The sequence below is a fragment of the Schistocerca americana genome, chromosome 2 (genome assembly GCF_021461395.2).
Source record: "Schistocerca americana isolate TAMUIC-IGC-003095 chromosome 2, iqSchAmer2.1, whole genome shotgun sequence".
Lineage (NCBI taxonomy): Eukaryota > Metazoa > Arthropoda > Insecta > Orthoptera > Acrididae > Schistocerca > Schistocerca americana.
The window spans coordinates 944,795,818-944,816,653 of record NC_060120.1 but is presented as its reverse complement, the minus strand read 5'-3'; the positions used below and the strand labels follow the sequence as shown (position 1 = coordinate 944,816,653).

General features: G+C 39.8%; 1 protein-coding gene and 1 pseudogene across 4 annotated transcripts in view; both read right to left on the bottom strand.

Annotated features, from left to right (window-relative positions):
• LOC124596082 overlaps positions 1-20,836 on the bottom strand; it is a 46,937-nt gene that overhangs the window by 9,108 nt on the left and 16,993 nt on the right. For all 4 annotated transcript variants that reach the window (XM_047135070.1, XM_047135071.1, XM_047135069.1 and 1 more), the window contains exons 2-3: positions 17,392-17,537; positions 3,257-3,428 (exon numbers count right to left, since the gene is read on the bottom strand). In XM_047135070.1, the coding sequence (XP_046991026.1) occupies positions 3,257-3,428; positions 17,392-17,510 (291 nt within the window). In that variant the 5' untranslated portion in view covers positions 17,511-17,537. The remainder of the gene's footprint in view (positions 1-3,256; positions 3,429-17,391; positions 17,538-20,836) is intronic.
• Positions 19,019-19,136, bottom strand: LOC124596674 (annotated as a pseudogene).

The following is a 20,836-nucleotide window of genomic DNA, read 5'->3' as shown; positions in this document are numbered from 1 at the left end:
GTACATCACTGATGTTTCTTGTATCTCTCCTCAACTGTTCTGATAGTCTGCCTGCATGTAAGCCATGCCACATATGCATGGAAAGTGATACACAACTGCCTTTCAGAGATTATCTTTAATTTTACAAAGAATACTTTTTATCTTAATTGAAGGGAGTGAAATACAATAGATTCCATATTTTTTAGGGGCATAACTATGGATGATAATGATGATGATCAGTTTGTGGGGCACTGACCTGCGCAGTCATCAGTGCCTGTACAAAGTCCCAATTTTTACAAAGGCCAATCTTTCACTGTCGTGAACGGTGGTGGTGGTAGTGGTGGCGGTGATGATGGTGGTGATGAAATGATGAGAACAACACAAACACCCAGTCCCTGGGCAGAGAAAATCCCCAACCCGGATGGGAATCGAACCCGGGACCCCGTGATACATAGACAGCAATGCTAGCCACTAGACCATGAGTTGCAGACATAACTATGGAGTCTATCAAAATGAAGATGTTAGCAAACCTAATAAACTGAGAAAGGAGTTTCAATTTAAATAGCACTTCGGGTCTGGCACCCAATTTATCAAAATCTCACTGGCCATCACATCCACCAGAGTTGGAAAAGCCTGACAGCATTTCATGGAATATCAGTGCAGGTTCTGAAAAACAAAAGGGCACCAAAGGGCATACAGGATATCAGGAATCAATCTAAGCTATAAATAGCAGTGTGAGACCAACAATAGTTCACAGTCTGGTTGGGGTACAGGCAGCAAGTACATACAACAGCAAAACTTGCAGCACCTGAAGAAGACAGCTGGGTCGGCCACCAAAATATTGTGTGTAAAAAGGAAACAACTACTCAGCAGAAGACCCAGAAGCACACTGTTAATCACTCACACCAAGAGAACCTGAGAGATCATATTTTGCATTTGTGTAAATCAATTTGACAACTTGAAGTATTTTGCTAAATATGTAGACAGTTCACATCTTGAGCCACAACCAAGAATTTTTTATGGTTTGTGCTAACACAGCGAGTGTGATTTGTGAACTGCCCCCCCAGCCACAAACATGTGGGTTGTGTAACTTGCTTTCAGCTGCATTTGCACAAACACATTGTCCAAGGTTCTTCATTCTGGTATCAACCACGTTAGTTTAGCTCTATGGTTCTTTGTAACAACCCTCTTTATGAATCAGTAATTATGATAACAACATCAGTATCTGACCACAATTATTCTTCACCACTGACATCTTTACATATGTTGCGCATGTAATCAGTGTCCTGTGAACTTTTGCTCACTCTCCCTATCTTCAATGCATTTGCTCCACATAAACATGCACAAACACTGATTTTGTTGAAAACATCAAAAGATCTATCACTTAGTTTCATCATATGCATAACATGCTCTTAAGCAATGAAAAACAACTTGTTCCACAGTAGTAAAAAAAAAAAAAAAAAAAAATTGACAGTTACAGCACAAAAATGAAGTGTGTTACGAGGGCAGTTCAATAAGTAATGCAACACATTTTTTTTCTCGGCCAATTTTGGTTGAAAAAACCGGAAATTTCTTGTGGAATATTTTCAAACATTCCCGCTTCGTCTCGTATAGTTTCATTGACTTCCGACAGGTGGCAGCGCTGTACGGAGCTGTTAAAATGGCGTCTGTAACGGATGTGCGTTGCAAACAACGGGCAGTGATCGAGTTTCTTTTGGCGGAAAACCAGGGCATCTCAGATATTCATAGGCGCTTGCAGAATGTCTATGGCGATCTGGCAGTGGACAAAAGCACGGTGAGTCGTTGGGCAAAGCGTGTGTCATCATCGCCGCAAGGTCAAGCAAGACTGTCTGATCTCCCGCGTGCGAGCCGGCCGTGCACAGCTGTGACTCCTGCAATGGCGAAGCGTGCGAACACACTCGTTTGAGATGATCGACGGATCACCATCAAACAACTCAGTGCTCAACTTGACATCTCTGTTGGTAGTGCTGTCACAATTGTTCACCAGTTGGGATATTCAAAGGTTTGTTCCCGCTGGGTCCCTCGTTGTCTAACCGAACACCATAAAGAGCAAAGGAGAACCATCTGTGCGGAATTGCTTGCTCGTCATGTGGCTGAGGGTGACAATTTGTTGTCAAAGATTGTTACAGGCGATGAAACATGGGTTCATCACTTCGAACCTGAAACAAAACGGCAATCAATGGAGTGGCGCCACACCCACTCCCCTACCAAGAAAAAGTTTAAAGCCATACCCTCAGCCGGTAAAGTCATGGTTACAGTCTTCTGGGACGCTGAAGGGGTTATTCTGTTGGATGTCCTTCCCCATGGTCAAACGATCAACTCTGAAGTGTATTGTGCTACTCTTCAGAAATTGAAGAAACGACTTCAGCGTGTTCGTAGGCACAAAAATCTGAACGAACTTCTCCTTCTTCATGACAACGCAAGACCTCACACAAGTCTTCGCACCCGAGAGGAGCTCACAAAACTTCAGTGGACTATTCTTCCTCATGCACCCTACAGCCCCGATCTCGCACCGTCGGATTTCCATATGTTTGGCCCAATGAAGGACGCAATCCGTGGGAGGCACTACGCGGATGATGAAGAAGTTATTGATGCAGTACGACGTTGGCTCCGACATCAACCAGTGGAATGGTACCGTGCAGGCATACAGGCCCTCATTTCAAGGTGGCGTGAGGCCGTAGCATTGAATGGAGATTACGTTGAAAAATAGTGTTGTGTAGCTAAAAGATTGGGGAATAGCCTGGTGTATTTCAATGCTGAATAAAACAACCCCTGTTTCAGAAAAAAAAATGTGTTGCATTACTTATTGAACTGCCCTCGTACAAATTCAAAGAGACATTCTTTTCAATAACAACATGTTTTCATTACTTTGCTGATCCCTTTGGTCAGTCAGTTTACAAATTAATTTAATTTTGACTACAAAAAACAACAATAATAGGCCCACAAAAATAATGTATGAAATCTTAAAAAGATGTACAGTTTATAACATCAGTCCACGACACCTAAAATTGATTAAGTTCAGAATGAAAAGAGGAACAACTAAGTACAGGGGAAACAAACAGAAAAGAACATTCAGCAATAAGGCTTACTGCCTTGAGATTCTTAAAGAAAGAGTGGTATTCACAACATTTATAATGATTGCTGCTGCACAAATCTTACCGCACTATTATTAGCCTGAATGCTCACACTGTCACAATTTGGAATAACCTGAATGCTCTTGTATATACAACAACATAATATAAGGAAATTAGCTTACCTGCTGATGGAATAAAGTGCTCATTATACCAGGCAGAACTGCAACTGGCAGATAAGTGGCAAACCTTCCAGCATCCCCAAGAAACAACTTTTTCCTGTAGTAGCTATTCATATAAATACCAGATAATGAAGCTGCTGCTCCAAGGATAGTTAATCCATGTCGAAATGGCCAACTGGAAGTAAAGGTGGATAAATTTATGTATCTTATGTTTTCTCAAGCAGATATTTAAGTCTAACAATGGAAAATACAGGCTGGAACATAACAATATGATGAGAATAACAGTCACTACTCACCATATAGCGGAGATGCTGAGTCGCAGGAAACACAACAAAAAATTGTAGCTTTCGGCCAACAAGGCCTTTGTCAAAAATATACAAATCATCCCCCCCCCCCCCCCCACACACACACACAAAAAGCATGCACTGGCTCCATCTGCCAGAGACTGAGGTCTTGTTCATGTGAGCATGTGTGTATTTTGTCTATTTTTGACAAAGGACCTGTTGACTGAAAGCTAACATTCCAACAGTCATTTTGTTATGCCTTTCTGTGACTCAGATATTTAAGTCTTTTATATACTTAATGCTTGTTCTCATAATTAAGTCATTATTTCACTGCAGAGATTATTGCAAGATAACAAAACATGTTTTACTGGCTTCTCATGAAATATCTGTTGGTAGACAAGGTAAACATGTACAAGCAAAATCACAAGGTAAACATGTACAAGCAAAATCACAGTTTATTCTAAGTTTAATCAAACAATGACAAAATAAACATACATTACATGAGATAAATCACTGTTTAACTAAACAATAGTAAAATAAACATCCACTACACCGCTCTGATGTAATGTGCAAGTGTTACCCCACAGTAGTTGCACACTTGAAGCATTAAACAGCGCAACTGCATCAGATCATAATCAACCATTTATTTTATTGCTATTTATCTTGTATACACCTGCCTCATTTTGGGATTTTCCACTAGCTCGGAATCTGGGTTATTTTCTTGCCCTGATTGTACTTTTTTTTTCTCACCTAGCTCACTGTTTATCTTATAGTACTGCAGTTCACTTTCACACATGACAGCAAACCTTAGCACTGTGTTAGCTGAAGTAAAGCAACAATGGATGGTACAAGAAAATGTTACTTGTGGTAGGCACACACACGCGAGGGTTAAAAGTATACACAGAAAATAGATAAAAGTTTCTATTTACTGGAATATTCAGCGTGTGCGTCTTGAAACATTCCATTTCACACATTTTATTTCTCTTCATGCACACCAAAAGTAGTTGCATGTATTATATGCACTTGCTTTTGTTAGCAATCTTTCATGATTCCCTTCCTTTATTGCTCAATCTCATTAATTCAATAATCTGAAACACAGCTTTCCTTGATAACTCTTTTGACTTGGGTGCAAAACAATGATGCCCAATGTGATAGTCATTTTGTACTACACCAGTAGTTCCTTACTGTTACTTGTTTATGGCAGAATGAACGAAGGCTACAAGTACTACACTTACTGTATTCATTTAGAAACAGGTTCAAATCACACACTGTTAGCTAGTTGCACTGTGATTTTTCTCACTAGTCTAGCCTAGGATATTGGTTTGTTAATTCCATATTTTCTTCTCAAATGAAGTTCACAAAACAGTGAGAAAATAAGCACTGAAATCTCTCAGGTTTTCTTTGTGTGATTGAGTAATAGGATATTTCCAAGTGTTCAGACGGGTTGTTATTTCCATTTTATGCACATTACAGGGTGTCCCACTCAAAACCTCCCTGATTTCAAGGACCCAGGAGAGAAACACCACAGTAGATACAACAATGAAAAATGCACCACATTGTAGAGCATCTCAAAGAATTTATACTCCCGCATCAGAAGTGCCAAGTATCATCGCCAGAGTGCAGCATGGAAGCATGAAGTGAAAATGGTGACTCCACAGCAGTGCGCACAAGCAGTATTGTGGTTTGCAGAAACAAAATCACCGATTACTGGGCAAAGAAATTACCATTGTGTGTATGAATGTGATCCACCTGATGTGAAAACAATTCAGGAATGGCATATGAAGTTTCTGGCAACAGGAAGTGTTCTGAAACATTCTGGCGGTGCAGGTTACAGTGTTTCAGAAGAGATAGAGGAGGACATTAGACAAATGTTATCCAAAAGCCAACCTAAGTCAATTCGTCAAACATCTAGAAAACTTGGTGTACTTTGATCAACATTGCATCCTGTAGTTCACCAGAGTCTTCATATGTGTGCTTACAAAGCGCAAAATCTGCAACATCTGACACCGAACGACAAACCATGCCGACAACAATTTCCTGCAGATATGCTGCAGCGTATTGATATGGATGTCAGCTTCCTGGAAAGATGTTTATTCTCTGATGAAGCGACCTTTATTCTATCAGGAAGAATTAATAGGCATAATGTTCGGATTTGGGGTTCGCAAAACTCGCATGTTGTCATTGAACTTGTTCGTGATAGACCTACACTAAACATCTGGTGAGGGCAAATGAACAACAGGATTGTTGGACCATTCTTCTTTGGTTCAGTGTGTCTGGACATGCTGGAGCAGTTTGTGTACCCTCAGATACAAGACTTGCAAACCAACATCATTTTTCAACAAAATGGAGCTCCGCCGCATTGGCCAACAGCTCTTCACAAGTTCCTAGAGAGAAAATTTCCCAGTCATTGGATCGGATGTGGAGGACCCATTGCTTGTCCACCATGTTCACCCGACATTACGCCGCTTGATTTCTTCATGTGGGGATTCGTGAAGGACCACGTGTATGCGACCAAACTGGATGATATTCATACACTGCGACATTGTATCACTAATGCGATTGCAACAATAACAGAGGAAATGTTAAAAGAACTTGGCAAGAAACTGAATATAGACTCAATATTCTTCGTGCTGCAAATGGTTCACATGTAGAGGTGTACTGATGATAAATAAATAAATTCTTAGAGATGCTCTACAATGTGGTGCATTTTTCATTGTTGTATCTACTGTGGTTTTATTTCCTGGGTCTTTGATATCAGGGAGGTTTGAGTGGGACACCTTGTATTTTGACAACCAGTCCAGCCCTCTTCTTCAGGTGCTCCAAGTTTTGCTATTAAGTGTACTTGCTGCCTGGACTCCAGCCAATCTTGTTGGATTCCAGGCAGTGAGTATACATAATAGCAAAACTGGAATACCTGAAGATGACGGATGGGTAAGCTGTTGAAATATTGTGCAGAAAATGGAAACAACTTGGCTGAACACCCGGATGCTCACTATTAAAACATACATTATTTACAGGCAGGTGGTGACATTTTCGAACCTGTCACTAGATTTAATTAGGTGATCTAAATAATGGCACTGTTTTTCCATCCGCAATAATTTACTTATGAAAGTGAAATACATCTACAGCTAAATACACATTCTGCAGGTCATTGTATGGCGCATGACAGAAGTTACCTTGTACCACTGCTGGTCACTTCCCATTCTGTTCCATTCACAGAGCAAGGGAAAACGACTGTCTATGCACATCAACATTAGCCCTAATTTCTCTTATCTTATTTTCATAGTCCTTATACAAAATATATATTGGTGGCAGTAAAATCACTCTGGAGTCAGTTTCAAATGACAATTCTATAAATTTTATAAATAGTGTTCCAAAAAAGTAGTGTCATCTTCCCTCCACGGATTCCCAGTTGAGTTCACCGAAGCATACCTGCAATACTCACATGCTAACAGCCTACCTCTTTGATGTTTCCCTTTAACATGACATGGTGTGGGCCCAAACACTCAGAAAGTACTTACGAATGGCTCACACTAGTGTTCAATACATGGTCCAATAAACTGAAGTCTACAATTCCCCTTGCCCACTGACTACATGAGTAGGTAAAAAATGTAATTCTACTCATGTGAACATGAGGGAAGAGTCAAAAAGAATTATTCATTACCATTAAATTCTGAAGCTGAGAAACTTAAGCATGATTGTAAGTACCTTCCTTAGTTAGTTATAACTTACAAAATTGCAAGTAAACCTCAAACTCTTTTGAGTTGAAAGTTAATTCCTTCGGACCTAAAGTTCAAGACGTAAAAGGGTAGGATGTACAAAGACAGAAGAAATGGTGAGATTGTGTACTATCAATACCATACTGTGCCAGTCCATGTCTCGAAGTTGGCAGTAAGCAATGTGACTGCACCACCAACCAGCTGCTGGTTCCGAGACACATCCTCCTCAGCCCACACAGCCAACATCACCACAGAGCGGACTTAAATGTCACTGCACCAACCAGTCTCTCATTCTAGTCTAGTCTGACAGCTCTGTCAGTCTAGTCTAAGGTCATTCAGCCTCTGCAGCTACTGTGGACATTTGACTTGGTCTAGCTCAAGGGCTTGCATTGGATATTAATCTGTATTTGCTGTCATTTTGTACTACCTCTTTTTTTAAATTTAGAGTCTTGTTTTTCAGAATGTAAATGAGTATCTGATAAACATTTACTAGAAATTAAAAGTTTCAGAAGATGTAGCAATTTTAAAGACTTTTCTCATCTCCAACACACACGCACATTTACTCCACAGTATTGTGCCAATTGGTTTTAAGATGCAATCCCCACTGAGCTGATACAATATGCAATACAACACATTCCATTAATGGTTGCTTGACATAACACTTATCCATGCAATGCACATCTTCCCGCTGATGTTCCACAAAAAGCAACAAGACAGCACGAATCACATTTCTGTCTCAGTTGCAATCATGAGCTCTTCTGAAGAGGGCATTATTGTGGCTTATCATTACTTACCCACTCATGAACCATGGACCTTGCCGTTGGTGGGGAGGCTTGCGTGTCTCAGTGATACATACAGTAGGTGCAACCACAACAGAGGGGTATCTGTTGAGAGGCCAGACAAATGTGTGGTTCCTGAAAAGGGGCAGCAGCCTTTTCAGTAGTTGCAGGGGCAACAGTCTAGATGATTGACTAATCTGGCCTTGTAACACTAACCAAAATAGCCTTGCTGTGTTGGTACTGCCAACGGCTGAAAGCAAGGGGAAACTACAGCTGCAATTTTTCCCGAGGGCATGAAGCTTTACTGTATGGTTAAATGATGATGGCATCCTCTTGGGTAAAATATTCCGGAGATAAAATAGTCCCCCATTCGGATCTCCAGGCGGTGACTACTCAGGAGAACGTTGTTATCAGGAGAAAGAAAACTGCCATTCTACGAGTTGGGAGTGTGGAATGTCAGATCCCTTAATCAGACAGGTAGGTTAAAAAATTTAAAAAGGAAAATGGATAGGTTAAAGAGAGATATAGTGGGAATTACTGAAGTTCGGTGGCAGGAGGAACAAGACTTCTGGTCAGGTTATAAATACAAAATCAAATAGGGGTAATTCAGGAGTAGGTTTACTAATGAATAAAAAAATAGGAATGCAGGTAAGCTACTACAAACAGCATAGTGAATGCAATATTGTGGCCAAGATAGATACGAAGCCCACATTTACCACAGTAGTACAAGTTTATATGCCGACTAGTTCTGCAGATGAGGAAGATATTGGTGAAATGTATGATGAGATAAAAGAAATTATTCAGATGGTGAAGGGAGACGAAAATTTAATAGTCATGGATGACTGTAATTCGATAGTAGGAAAAGGAAGAGAAGGAAACGCAGTAGGTGAATATGAAACGGGAGAAAGGAATGAAAGAGGAAGCTGCCTGGTAGAATTTTGCAAAGAGCATAACTTAATCACAGCTAACACTTGGTTCAAGAATCATAAAAGACGGTTGTATATATTGAAGAAGCCTGGAGATAATGAAAGGTTTCAGATAGATTACATAATGGTAAGACAGAGATTCAGGAACCAGGTTTTAAATTGTAAGACATTTCCAGTGGCAGATGTGGACTCTGACCACAATCTATTGGTTATGAACTGTACATTAAAACTGAAGAAATTGCAAAAAGGTGGGAATTTAAGGAGATGGGACCTGGGTAAACTGACAGAACCAGAGGTTGTAGAGAGTTTCAGGGAGAGCATTAGAGAATGAATGACAAGAATGGGGGAAAGAAATACAGTAGAAGAAGAATGGATAGCTTTGAGAGATGAAATAGTGAAGGCAGCAGAGGATCAAGCAGGTAAAAAGACGAGGGCTAATAGACATCCTTGGGTAACAGAAGAGATACTGAATGTAATTGATGAAAGGAGAAAATACAAAATTACAGTAAATGAAACAGGCAAAAAGGAATACAAATGTCTCAAAAATGAGATCGACAGGAAGTGCAAAATGGCTAAGCAGGGATGGCCAAAGGACAAATGTAAGGATGTAGAGACATACATCACTAGGGGTAAGATAGATACTGCCTACAGGAAAATTAGAGAGACCTTTGAAGAAAAGAGAACCACTTGCATCAATATCAAGAGCTCAGATGGAAACCCAGTTCTAACGAAAGAAGGGAAAGCAGAAACGTGGATGGAGTATACAGAGGGTCTATACAAGGGCGATGTACTTGAGGACAGTATTATGGAAATGGAAGAGCACGAAGATGAAATGGGAGATATGATACTGCATGAAGAGTTTGACAGAACACTGAAGTACATAAGTTGACACAAGGCCCCGCAAGTAGACAACATTCCATTAGAACTACTGATAACTTTGGGAGAGCCAGCCCTGACAAAACTCTACCATCTGGTCAGCAAGACGTGTGACAGGCGAAATACCCTCAGACTTCAAGAAGAATATAATAATTCCAATCCCAAAGCAAGTAGGTATTGACAGATGTGAATATTACCGAAATATCAGTTTAATAAGCCATGGCTGCAAAATACTAACACGAATTCTTTACAGATGAATGGAAAACCTTGTAGAAGCGGACCTCGGGGAAGTTTGGATTCTGTAGAAATGACGGAACACGTGAGGCAATACTGACCCTACAACTTATGCTAGAAAATAGATTAAGGAAAGGCAAACCTACGTTTCTAGCATTTGTACACTTACATAAAGCTTTTGACAATGTTGACTGGAATACTCTCATTCAAATTCTGAAGCTGGCAGGGGTAAAATACAGGGAGCGAAAGGCTATTTACAATTTGTACAGAAACCAGATGGCAGTTATAAGGGTCGAGGGGCACGACAGGGAAGCAGTAGTTGGGAAGGGAGTGAGACAGGATTGTAGCCTAGCCCCGATGTTATTCACTCTGTATATTGAGCAAGCAGTAAAGGAAACAAAAGAAAAATTTGGAGTAGGAATTAAAATCCATGGAGAAGAAATAATAACTTTGAGGTTCGCCGATGACATTGTAATTCTGTCAGAGACAGCAAAGGACTTGGAAGAGCAGCTGAACGGAATGGACAGTGTCTTGAAAGGAGGGTATAAGATGAACATCAACAAAAGCAAAATGAGAATAATGGAATGTAGTCGAATTAAATCGGGTGATGCTGAGGGTATTAGATAAGGAAATGACACGCTTAAAGTAGTAAAGGAGTTTTGCTATTTGGGGAGCAAAATAACTGATGATGGTCGAAGTAGAGAGGACATAAAATGTAGACAGGCAATGGCAAGGAAAGCGTTTCTGAACAGGAGAAATTTGTTAACATTGAGTATAGATTTGTGTCAGGAAGTCGTTTCTGAAAGTATTTGTATGGAGTGTAGCCATGTATGGAAGCGAAACGTGGACGATAAATAGTTTAGACAAAAAGAGAATAGAAGCTTTTGAAATGTGGTGCTACAGAAGAATGCTGAAGATTAGAAGGGTATATCACATAACTAATGAGGATGTATTGAATAGAATTGGGGAGAAGGGAAATTTGTGGCACAACTTGACCAGAAGAAGGGATCAGTTAGTAGGACATATTATGAGGCATCAAAGGGATCACCAATTTAGTATTGGAGGGCAGCGTGGAGGGTAAAAATCATACAGGGAGACCAAGAGATGAATACACTAAACAGATTCAGAAGGATGTAGGGTGCAGTAGGTACAGGGAGATGAATAAGCTTGCACAGGATAGAGTAGCATGGACAGCTGCATCAAACCAGTCTCTGGACTGAAGACCACAACAACAACAAGTGCAACATCATTACTTAAAACTCAGAAAATTGAAAAAGAAAAGTAAGTACTGTTGCAGCCATACAATGTTATAAATATCAAGCACAGTTTGGCTGTAGTTTCTCGTGAATGCTCTCAACACAAACAAAAACACACAAATTCTCCTGAATGAGTCCAGATAGTTTCCACTTTTTGGAGCAACTAATATGACAAAAGAGGACACTAATGTTTGACTTAGTATTTCTTCTGCTGCAAAGCTACTCATTACAATACGGTAATTTAGTGTATGTGTTTTGAGGTATTTTATTCAACATGGTACATAAATAAATGATGGTTACACGTTAATAAAGCTAGTATAGTATTTCTACAACTGTCCTATTTTTGCAAGATAGTACATGACTCAGCTTGATGCGTATTCAGCAGTACATTGCTGGATTTGAAGTGTGATCGGTATCATCAATGGTGTGGCAGTGAGAGGTGTGCTCTACATAGGAGTAGACATCTGTTTAAAGAAATGGAAGAAGCCCATAGTGATATGGAAACTCCCATGGTGTCCTTCTCAGCTTCGGTCAACCACTCATACAGGAGTAAAAGGAATTTTGCTTTCAGATACAGAGGCGGAAAAAAATATTCAGACACCGGGAGTAATCAGGGAAGTAAACCTTAAATGTGTTTTTAACTCAAAACATATACTTTATTTTTTACAAATGTGTAATACATATGTCAGTCTGAACATATGCAGAATAAGAATAAAAAACACGCCTTATGAAAGAAAAAGAAAAAAATTGAAATATACTATGAGCAAAAGTATTCAGACACTGATTTGGTAATGCGTCTTTTTCTCTGTATTACAGCCCTCAGTCCTTGTGGGTAGAGTAAACAACCTTTTTCGTTATATCTGAACCAATATCTACCCATTCTTCTTCTTCTATCAATGCATGCAAATGTGTCAAACTGCTCACATATTGTTTGTGTAGTCTCATTTTCAGTTCATTCCAGATGTTTGCGATGGGACTGAGGGCTGGAGAATGTGGTGAGGTAATGACGTGATAAGGCATATTGTATAGGACCCACAGTTTGACAAATTCCAGCGCATGCTTAGGATCATTGTCTTTTGGAAATAAAAGTCACCTCCAAGATCCAGCTTCACAGCACTTTTCATCACATTTTGTTTGAGACAGACAAATCTGTACATGGTGCTTTCAATAAAGACAAGCTTACCAATACCTCCAGAAGACATGCATCCCCACACCATCACACTGCCGTCTCCGTGTTTGATGGATGCTTGATGTTTTTGGGACCCCACTCCGTGTCTGCTTGACGCCACACTAAACTGCGGCCCTCCACGTGGCTCAAAGTAAATTTGCACTCATAATGACACAGAATCTTGTCCCAAAAGGTTTCATCCTTGCCGACAAATTCTTCTGCAAAAACCATCTGCTTTTTTGCGTTACACCTACTTACGAACAGTTTGCACCTTGGCACTCTGGCATTCTATCCAGCACTGTTCAGGCATCTGTGCACTGCTCTAACGCTAACTTCGGTACCAACGCTTTCTGCCAGTTCTACTGCTATAGCAGGGGCTATTGTCAGCAGGTTGTTTTTCACCATTAGAACTATCTTCCTCTTGCTCTGTTCGTTAGTTTCTGAGGGCACCCCTGCCATGGACGAATGACGAGAGTTTTTTTTCTTTCCATTTCTGGACGATACTTAATATACTTTATCGACTTTGGTTGAAGACTTGTCTATTTCTGCATATGATTTTCCCTCACTATGCAGCTGCACAATAAGCCTTCAGTTTTCCACTGTCATTTCCGTACCTTTAAGGAGCATGGCGCTACATCGGTCTTTTTTTTTTTACGAAATCTGTGCTTTCCTGTAGTACGAGACAGCTGCTTTGCGTACACTGAGTGCATGGTGCCGCCTAGTTTTGCCTTCAGACTGCAGTTTCCTTGTCAAGCAGGGCGGTGTCTGATTACTTTTGTCCTGAGTGAAACACACACCTGTGATGGTAGCGCAGAACTAATCATTCCAGGTAGGGGGTACGGTGACATTCGCACAGTCGACGACTTTTGAAATATTCCCTGCATTATGGCACCTACGCAGATACACATTCCTTGTATGCATCAGTCGCAACTGACCATGAGATATGCATGTGACCTGCTTCTGAATACTTTTGTCCACCCCTGTATCTTTTACACTTGTGATAAAGTATCCTAAAACGGGAGGGGGGGCACAGACTGAAAACACATCCCAATGTGTTTTCGTTTTAGTAATTTGTTTCGTTTCCAGTATTCTGGCAAATTCTTCCTCAGCGTCATTCTTACTGGCTTCAGTTTTTCTTTTTGAGGGAAGTGATTGTATTATCACATCACATTTAACCACATCACATACTTCTTCCAACATTTCATATCTTTTCACTTTCTGAGGGTTTGTGATAGACAACATTTCACCTGAAGCTATCACACCATCATCTTTTCCACAAGTGAAGGTATATTCCCAGAAGTGAGAAACCCCTTCGCATACAGGCGAAGAAATGAGAGTTGGGGGCTGAATAAAGTGGTTCCTTTAGTTTTCCTGATACATATTTCAGAAGCTTCAGTGACTTTCTAAAAACAGTGTGGATGTTTTTCCATAATTCCTGGCACATCTGTTTTGAAAATGAAGGTAAAATAAAATGAATACAAAGCAGGTATATGTTTAAAAATGACTAAGATTATACCTGTTTCTAGACTTGCAAAACACCTGACAATGTTATAGACAGATACATTAGCATGCATACAAGACGTAAAAGTTATGTATATTTTCCAGTATTTGTTTTTACCATATTTAATTTCTAACGCAAGCTCACAAATTCTCATTAACTACTACTACATCTACTTGGCTGCAAGAAGCAGCTTTCAAGACCTAGCCCTTCAGATTTACAAAAGCACAGGTACCATCAGTGACATTCTTTAACTAACATGTGAAGCTTCTGGACTCATCTGCAACCATTATTTACACCTGTCCTTAATCAAAATCTGTGGAATCTGTCAACTGTGTCACAGCTATTGACAGAAAACACAAACATATAATGTGTTTTAAGAACATGAGATCTCGAAACATAAATCACAAAGGTTAATTTTCAATTGGGCTGATAGCTGTCACTGATGCAAATGGCATGTTTATACTGACTGATTTTGGTGAGATATCGGATGGGTTGGCAATGGAGCAGTATACCCCCACTCTTCGATTGATCTGTAGTGGAAGGAATGTAAACTGAATGTTTTGGATCCTGTTTGCCTGCCGGGAGATTGAAATAATGAGCTATTCTCATGCTACTTTGTTGGTGACGGGGATTTCCCTTTACTTCTGTACCTAATGCAGCCACTTTTGAAAAGAAAATGATGTGAAAAGAATTTTCAATTCTCAGCTATCTGGAAATCAAAATAATGTTGAAAGCACTTTCAGCATATTAACATCAACATTTTGAGTGTTTGAGGAGCCAACCAACTGCAATGAGGAATGTGCTGTTGTGACAGTAAAAGCTGCTTGTGTATTGTACAACTTTATTTGCTTTCTTGATGAAAAGTCTCAGCATTCTTCAGGGATATGCTAATGTGCCTTCAGTGCCTGATAAAAGTGCCTTTGAGGAATTGTCGTCATGATCTTAAACTGTTTGCTTACAGAATTAGCTAAGTAACAGTTTTCTCAAATATGAAGGAGAAATTTCTGTCCAATGAAAATACATGGGATTGCTATAAAAAGGGCATTAGCATTTATATAACCCTTTCACAGGGACTGACTGGTGAAGTGTAGTGTATCTGCATTGATGGATGGTGCACAATGTGCTGAAGTTGTTCATATTGTAGTGAGTTGCTGTGCAGAGGTTAGGTGATTTGGGGTCATCGATCCCATTGGCTTAGCGAAGGATGGCCTCTCAAAGGAACCATCCCAGCATTTGCCTGAAGCGATTTAGGAAAATCATGGAAAACTTAATTCAGGATGGCACTCAGCGGATTTGAGCCATCATCCTCCAGAATGTGAGTCCAGTGTACTAACCACTGCACCATCATGTAGAGTAGTAAACTTGCTGATGTGTGTGATCCAAAACAGGAAAACTGCTTGTCTCCGTCCAATGTTTTTAAACTACCAGGCATAAACTTATTTTAATGGGACTGTACTTATGTTTATATTTTAATAATAAATAAGAAGAAAATGTACACACTGGTTTATTATTCTTTCCTCAGCTCACAACAATCAGTGTTTCTACATCAGATCATAAGAATATGGGCCATTCAAATTTACATCCTCTCCTATTGCCAATGCTACCAGCAACAGCGGTGAAATAACTACTGCTTGACAAACGCTTGTTGAGTGGAGCAATGCTAATCTGCCAGACCATCTGCTCATCACAGTGCAGTCTCACTTCAGTGATATCATTGTACTGAGATACAGTACATTAAAAAAAAACTCCTACACCCTTCAGCAGTGTATTGCAGCATACAAAACCATGCCTTTTTTCCCCCCCAAAGTGATAGATAGATAGATAGATAGAGAGAGAGAAATATGAAACTGTTCAAATAATTCATATGTGTCCATCAGACATGTAGCACCATCAATGGTAGTTTAAAATGATGCACTTTTAGAATGCAATTAACATTTTATAATCACATACCATAGGTTTGTTATCTGAATTAGAAACTGCAACAAGGAAAACAAGGAGTTGAAAATGAAGGCACAGACTGCACAGGAAGTTCTTATCTGTTTCTTCCATTTCCATTGCAACCTTCCTCCACATCAAGCTAGTCATCACATCTGCCCTAGAATAAGATTTCATTGTGTAATTCCGTAGACAAGGACTTTTCTCAACAAACTGGATGATGAAGACGATCTTTGAACATTCCTCCTGTGTGAATGACATGCTGACTACATGCAGCACTGAAACTGTGAAATGTACAAGTGCAGATGTCTTTCCAGCTTGAAAGCACACATGCTAGTGAATGCTTCACATTGTATTGTCAGCATACAAGAAAGAGAAACAAAAGGCAGCTCCACACAACAGCCAGCAATAGCCTTGCCTGTGGTGCATTGCTGCCAACCTCATCATGGACAACCTCCAATATATATCATCCATTCATTCAAGAGTGAAAACAGACAAGGCTTCTTTTCCAACTTCAAAATCAATTTTGATATGTTGGCTACATTTTGTGTGTAGCTGTGTATGATATAAGTGCACCAAATGTAAACTGGCCAGTGACTATGTTTTTCATAGCAAACTTTTCAAAATCTGCACGGATGGTTACTTCATTGTGAAGTATCACAATAACTATGGGCAACAGTGAAACGAAGACCAGTTCTTTGTCAGTTTGTGTTGTGAGCCTATAAGGTGAAATAAATTAATTTCTTTACCACAAAATTTCCTTAGAATCAAATGAGAAAAGCTGCAACGCAGAGAACACATGCAAATCAAATAGCATGGTTTTTAATTTTTTACACAAAAAGAAAACACTTTACTCAGAAACTAAGTACAGAGACAGATATAGCTTTGCTTCATTTACATAGACATCTTTTTATGCACATCAGATAAAATTTGGCCTTCCCTCCACTTTCTGCATATCGCACAATATTCTATGTGGAACAACTAGCACTCTGCCCCCTGCCCCCCTCCACTTTTTGTGCGTTGTACAACACTATTATGTGGAGCAACCCTCACTGTTGTACTGGACGGTATGACAATTGTGGGCATCGATTTTTTATCATTGTTGTCCCAATGTGAACTAGGTAAACTGCCTCAACTATGTTCGTATGCACTCCACCAATACGGACTGCTTCTGCATCATATTGTAAATCACATTGTGTACCACATGGCATATCATACTGCTTAGGTGGGAATTATGTCTAAACCTGTCATCAGCTCACCTTGAAGACTGGCTGTATGATTATCAGCCAAAATATGGGAACAAGGAATAATAATGTCCCAGATGCATGCCCACAAGATGAGTGAATAAATATGAAAGATTATTACATGAGATTTGCAAAAATCGTCATCTCACAAGCAGCTGAATAAACGTAACGCACAGAGGAAAGGTAAAAATATAATTGAAATTATTTTATTCTTACACGTCTTCAGTAGGAGTCCAGTGCTTCACAAGTTTCCAATGGTACTCCAACACATTCTCCTCTGACAGAATTATTGCTCCTGGTGGTATATCTTGTTCTCTTCTTTTCTGAACTGCCATACTCAGTCTTTCATATTGTTTTTGTCTCTGGAAATCACATCATTAAGATGTTCTTAAATATTTGGAGGTGGACATTAATTTTGTCAAATATATGATAAAGGCAAAAACATTTTCAAGATCAGGTAACATCAGCAACAGGTAAACAGAAAACACTTACAGCTTAATGAAATGACTAGTATACTTTGATTAAAATAACCTTGTGATTGATGTTTCAGCCAGTCAAGAGGTAGGAGCCAGTTGCAAGTCAATTGCAGCCCTTTCTCAAGTGCCACATGCACAGTGTGTTGTCTGTTTTGCACATACAAGCAATGCCTGGGCATGCGTGGCTGGCTCCACACTGGCATCACTTTCAGCTAACATCATTTTTGCCAGTCACAATGTTATTTTATTGAAGTTATAAATTCTAGGAATCCACTAAAATAGAGTGAAGAGTTGAAAAAAAAAAAAAAAAAAAAAAAAAAATTGGCAGAGTGAGTACTGCAAGTCTACTAAAGAAGAATTTTTGTACAGAGTACAGCATATAAATGACTTCCTCATTAATAAGACCACTGATTTGCCATGAAGTTACAGTGAAAGGATTAATTGCAGTTATCTGTGGTGACACCATTTTTAGTTAATTTTGCAAATCTGTTCAGAGCACTATGATGTTACTGGTGAAATATTTTTCCAACAGCAATAATGACTGGCTTACAAGGAACTTTCTGTATACAGTACAGATGTAGTTGATGTGCTACTGTTCCTGACTAAACATTAACCTTGGTGGGACCTAAGAACCCTAGAACTACTAGATTATTATTAATGCAAAAAGAATTTTAGCTCTGTCATAATATCAAAATGCTTGTACTGGAATAGAAGTTGTACAGTAGCATCAGCAACTAGTCACAAAGGCTGAAAAAACTTTATTTCTTTGAACCACGTCTGGTTTTACACATTTCTTGTCCAGTTTCTGGTGATTTACAATCCACCTGGGTGTTTCAGATGAATGAAGCACATTTTGGTGCAATAGGCAATTAATTAACCAGTTGAATACTCACACTTTCATGTACAACCATACTGTAACTTAAAGCTTTAGAGTGAACAACATGAAAAATTACATTAAAATTTAGTCATTAAGCTGCTCTCTTGCAATGTAGGCGGTGCATATGGGCACAAACATCATCAAAAGTTATAAATAAAATTTTGGGCTAATAATCTACATTGTATCACAATGGCATGAAAGAAATATGGCAAACAATGATACAGTACTGAACATTATTTCATACAGAGTCAAAACTGACGGCACTGGAAAAGCAAAGAAATCAGACCACCACTCTGTCTACAGGCCACAAGTGGCCCATCGGGACCATCCAACCACTGTGTCATCCTCAAAAAGAGGATGAGGAGAGGAGGAGTGTGGGGTCAGCACACTGCTCTCCCGGACGTTATGATGATATTCTTGACCGAAGCCGCTACTATTAGGTTGAGTAGCTCCTCAATTGGCATCACAAGGCTGAGTGCATCCCGAAAAATGGCAACAGCGCATGGCGGCCTGGATGGTCACCCATCCAAGTGCCGACCATGCCCGACAACGCTTAACTTCGGTGATCTCACGGGAACCGACGTATCCACTGCGGTAAGGCCGTTGCCGTAAAGAAATCAGACACTTTAACAAAATTGCAAACTAACACAAGTAATTAGATTTCTTCTCCATCATAGCCCAATTCAAGCTTGCACTCACTCTCTTAAAGACATTGTTGTGGTTGCGTGACACTAACCTTCCTTTATCATTCCTTCCCAGTGAAGAAAATGACATAGTAGAGCATCTACCACTTTATAAGCTTTTGCCAAGGTTTGCACACTTCACTTGATGAGCCAATGTCTCCCAACTTCCAGCAATGTAGGTAGGGCACAGTTAGGTACATGGATGTTTCTTACTTGCACTATATCCACTTCCATTGTAGATATAACATTACAATGAAGAGAATAGTTGCTACTCACCATATAGAAGCGATGCTGAATCGCAGACATGCACAACAAAACGACTGTGGGAAAGTGAGCTTTTTGCCAACATGGCTTTCTCGAATTTAGACAACACTCACACACACATTGTATGATCATAATATAACTTAAAGCTTTAAAGCCTGAAAAATTACATTAAAATTTAATGTTAAGTTGCTTTCTTCCAATATAAATGGCACATATGAGCACAAACATCATTGAAAGTCTGGCTTCAGCTGCCAAGGACCATGGTCGCACGTGTGTGTGTGTGTGTGTGTGTGTGTGTGTGTGTGTGTGTGTGTGTGTGTGTGTGTTTTGTCTGATTTCAACAAAGGCCTTGTTGGCCTAAAGATCACTTTCCGAAAGCCTTTTGTTATGCCTATCTGTGGCTCAGCATCTCCACTATATGGTGAGTAGCAACTATCCTTCTATCCTTTTCATTATATTGTTACATTCCATCTGGATTTTCATAGCAGATTTCATTAATACACATTGTGTGGTGCTGCTTGACTTGATAGTAGCTGCTTCGAAACCAGGTCATAGTAGAAATTTTCATTACCAACATATGGCTGGTAAGGGGAAGAGTGATAGTTACATAAAGCTATTCATCACCAGACTTTGCACTAATGCCCTTGGTTAAATCCAACCCTATCTGCAGTCTCTCATACTGTGAGGGCACATAACACAGTTGATGGTGATCCATATGTCTGTCTGTTGCCTTCTACATCTACATCCACATAGATACTCCACACAGTGCATGGGAGAGGGTACCCTGTACCACAACTAGTTGTTTCCTTTTCTGTTCCAAATGCAGATAGAGCGAGCGAAAATCAACTGAATATATGCCTCTGTATGAGGCATAATTTCTTGTATGTTATCTTCGTGGTCCCTGTGCGAAATGTATCTTGGCGGCCGTTAAGATCACTCTGCAGTTAGATTCAAGTGTCGGTTCTCTAAACTTTCTCAGTAGTGTTCTTCAAAATGAATGTCTTCTTTCATCCAGGAATTCCCACTTGAGCTCCCGAAGCATATCCGTAACACTTGATGCTGTTTGAACATACCGCTAACAATTCTAGCAGCTCGCCTCCGAATTGCTCTGGTGTCTTCTTTCAAACTGACCTGGTGTGGATCCCAAACGCTTGAGCAGTATTCACGATTAGGTCGCACTAGCCTCCTACACATGGTCTGCTTTACAGATGAACTACACTTTCCTAAAATTCTCCCAAGAAACCAAAGTTGATGACTTTCCTTCCCTCCATAATCCTCACATGTTCATTCTATTTCATAACGCTTCACAGCGTTATGCCTAGATATTTAAACAATGTGACTGTGTCAAGCACGACACTACT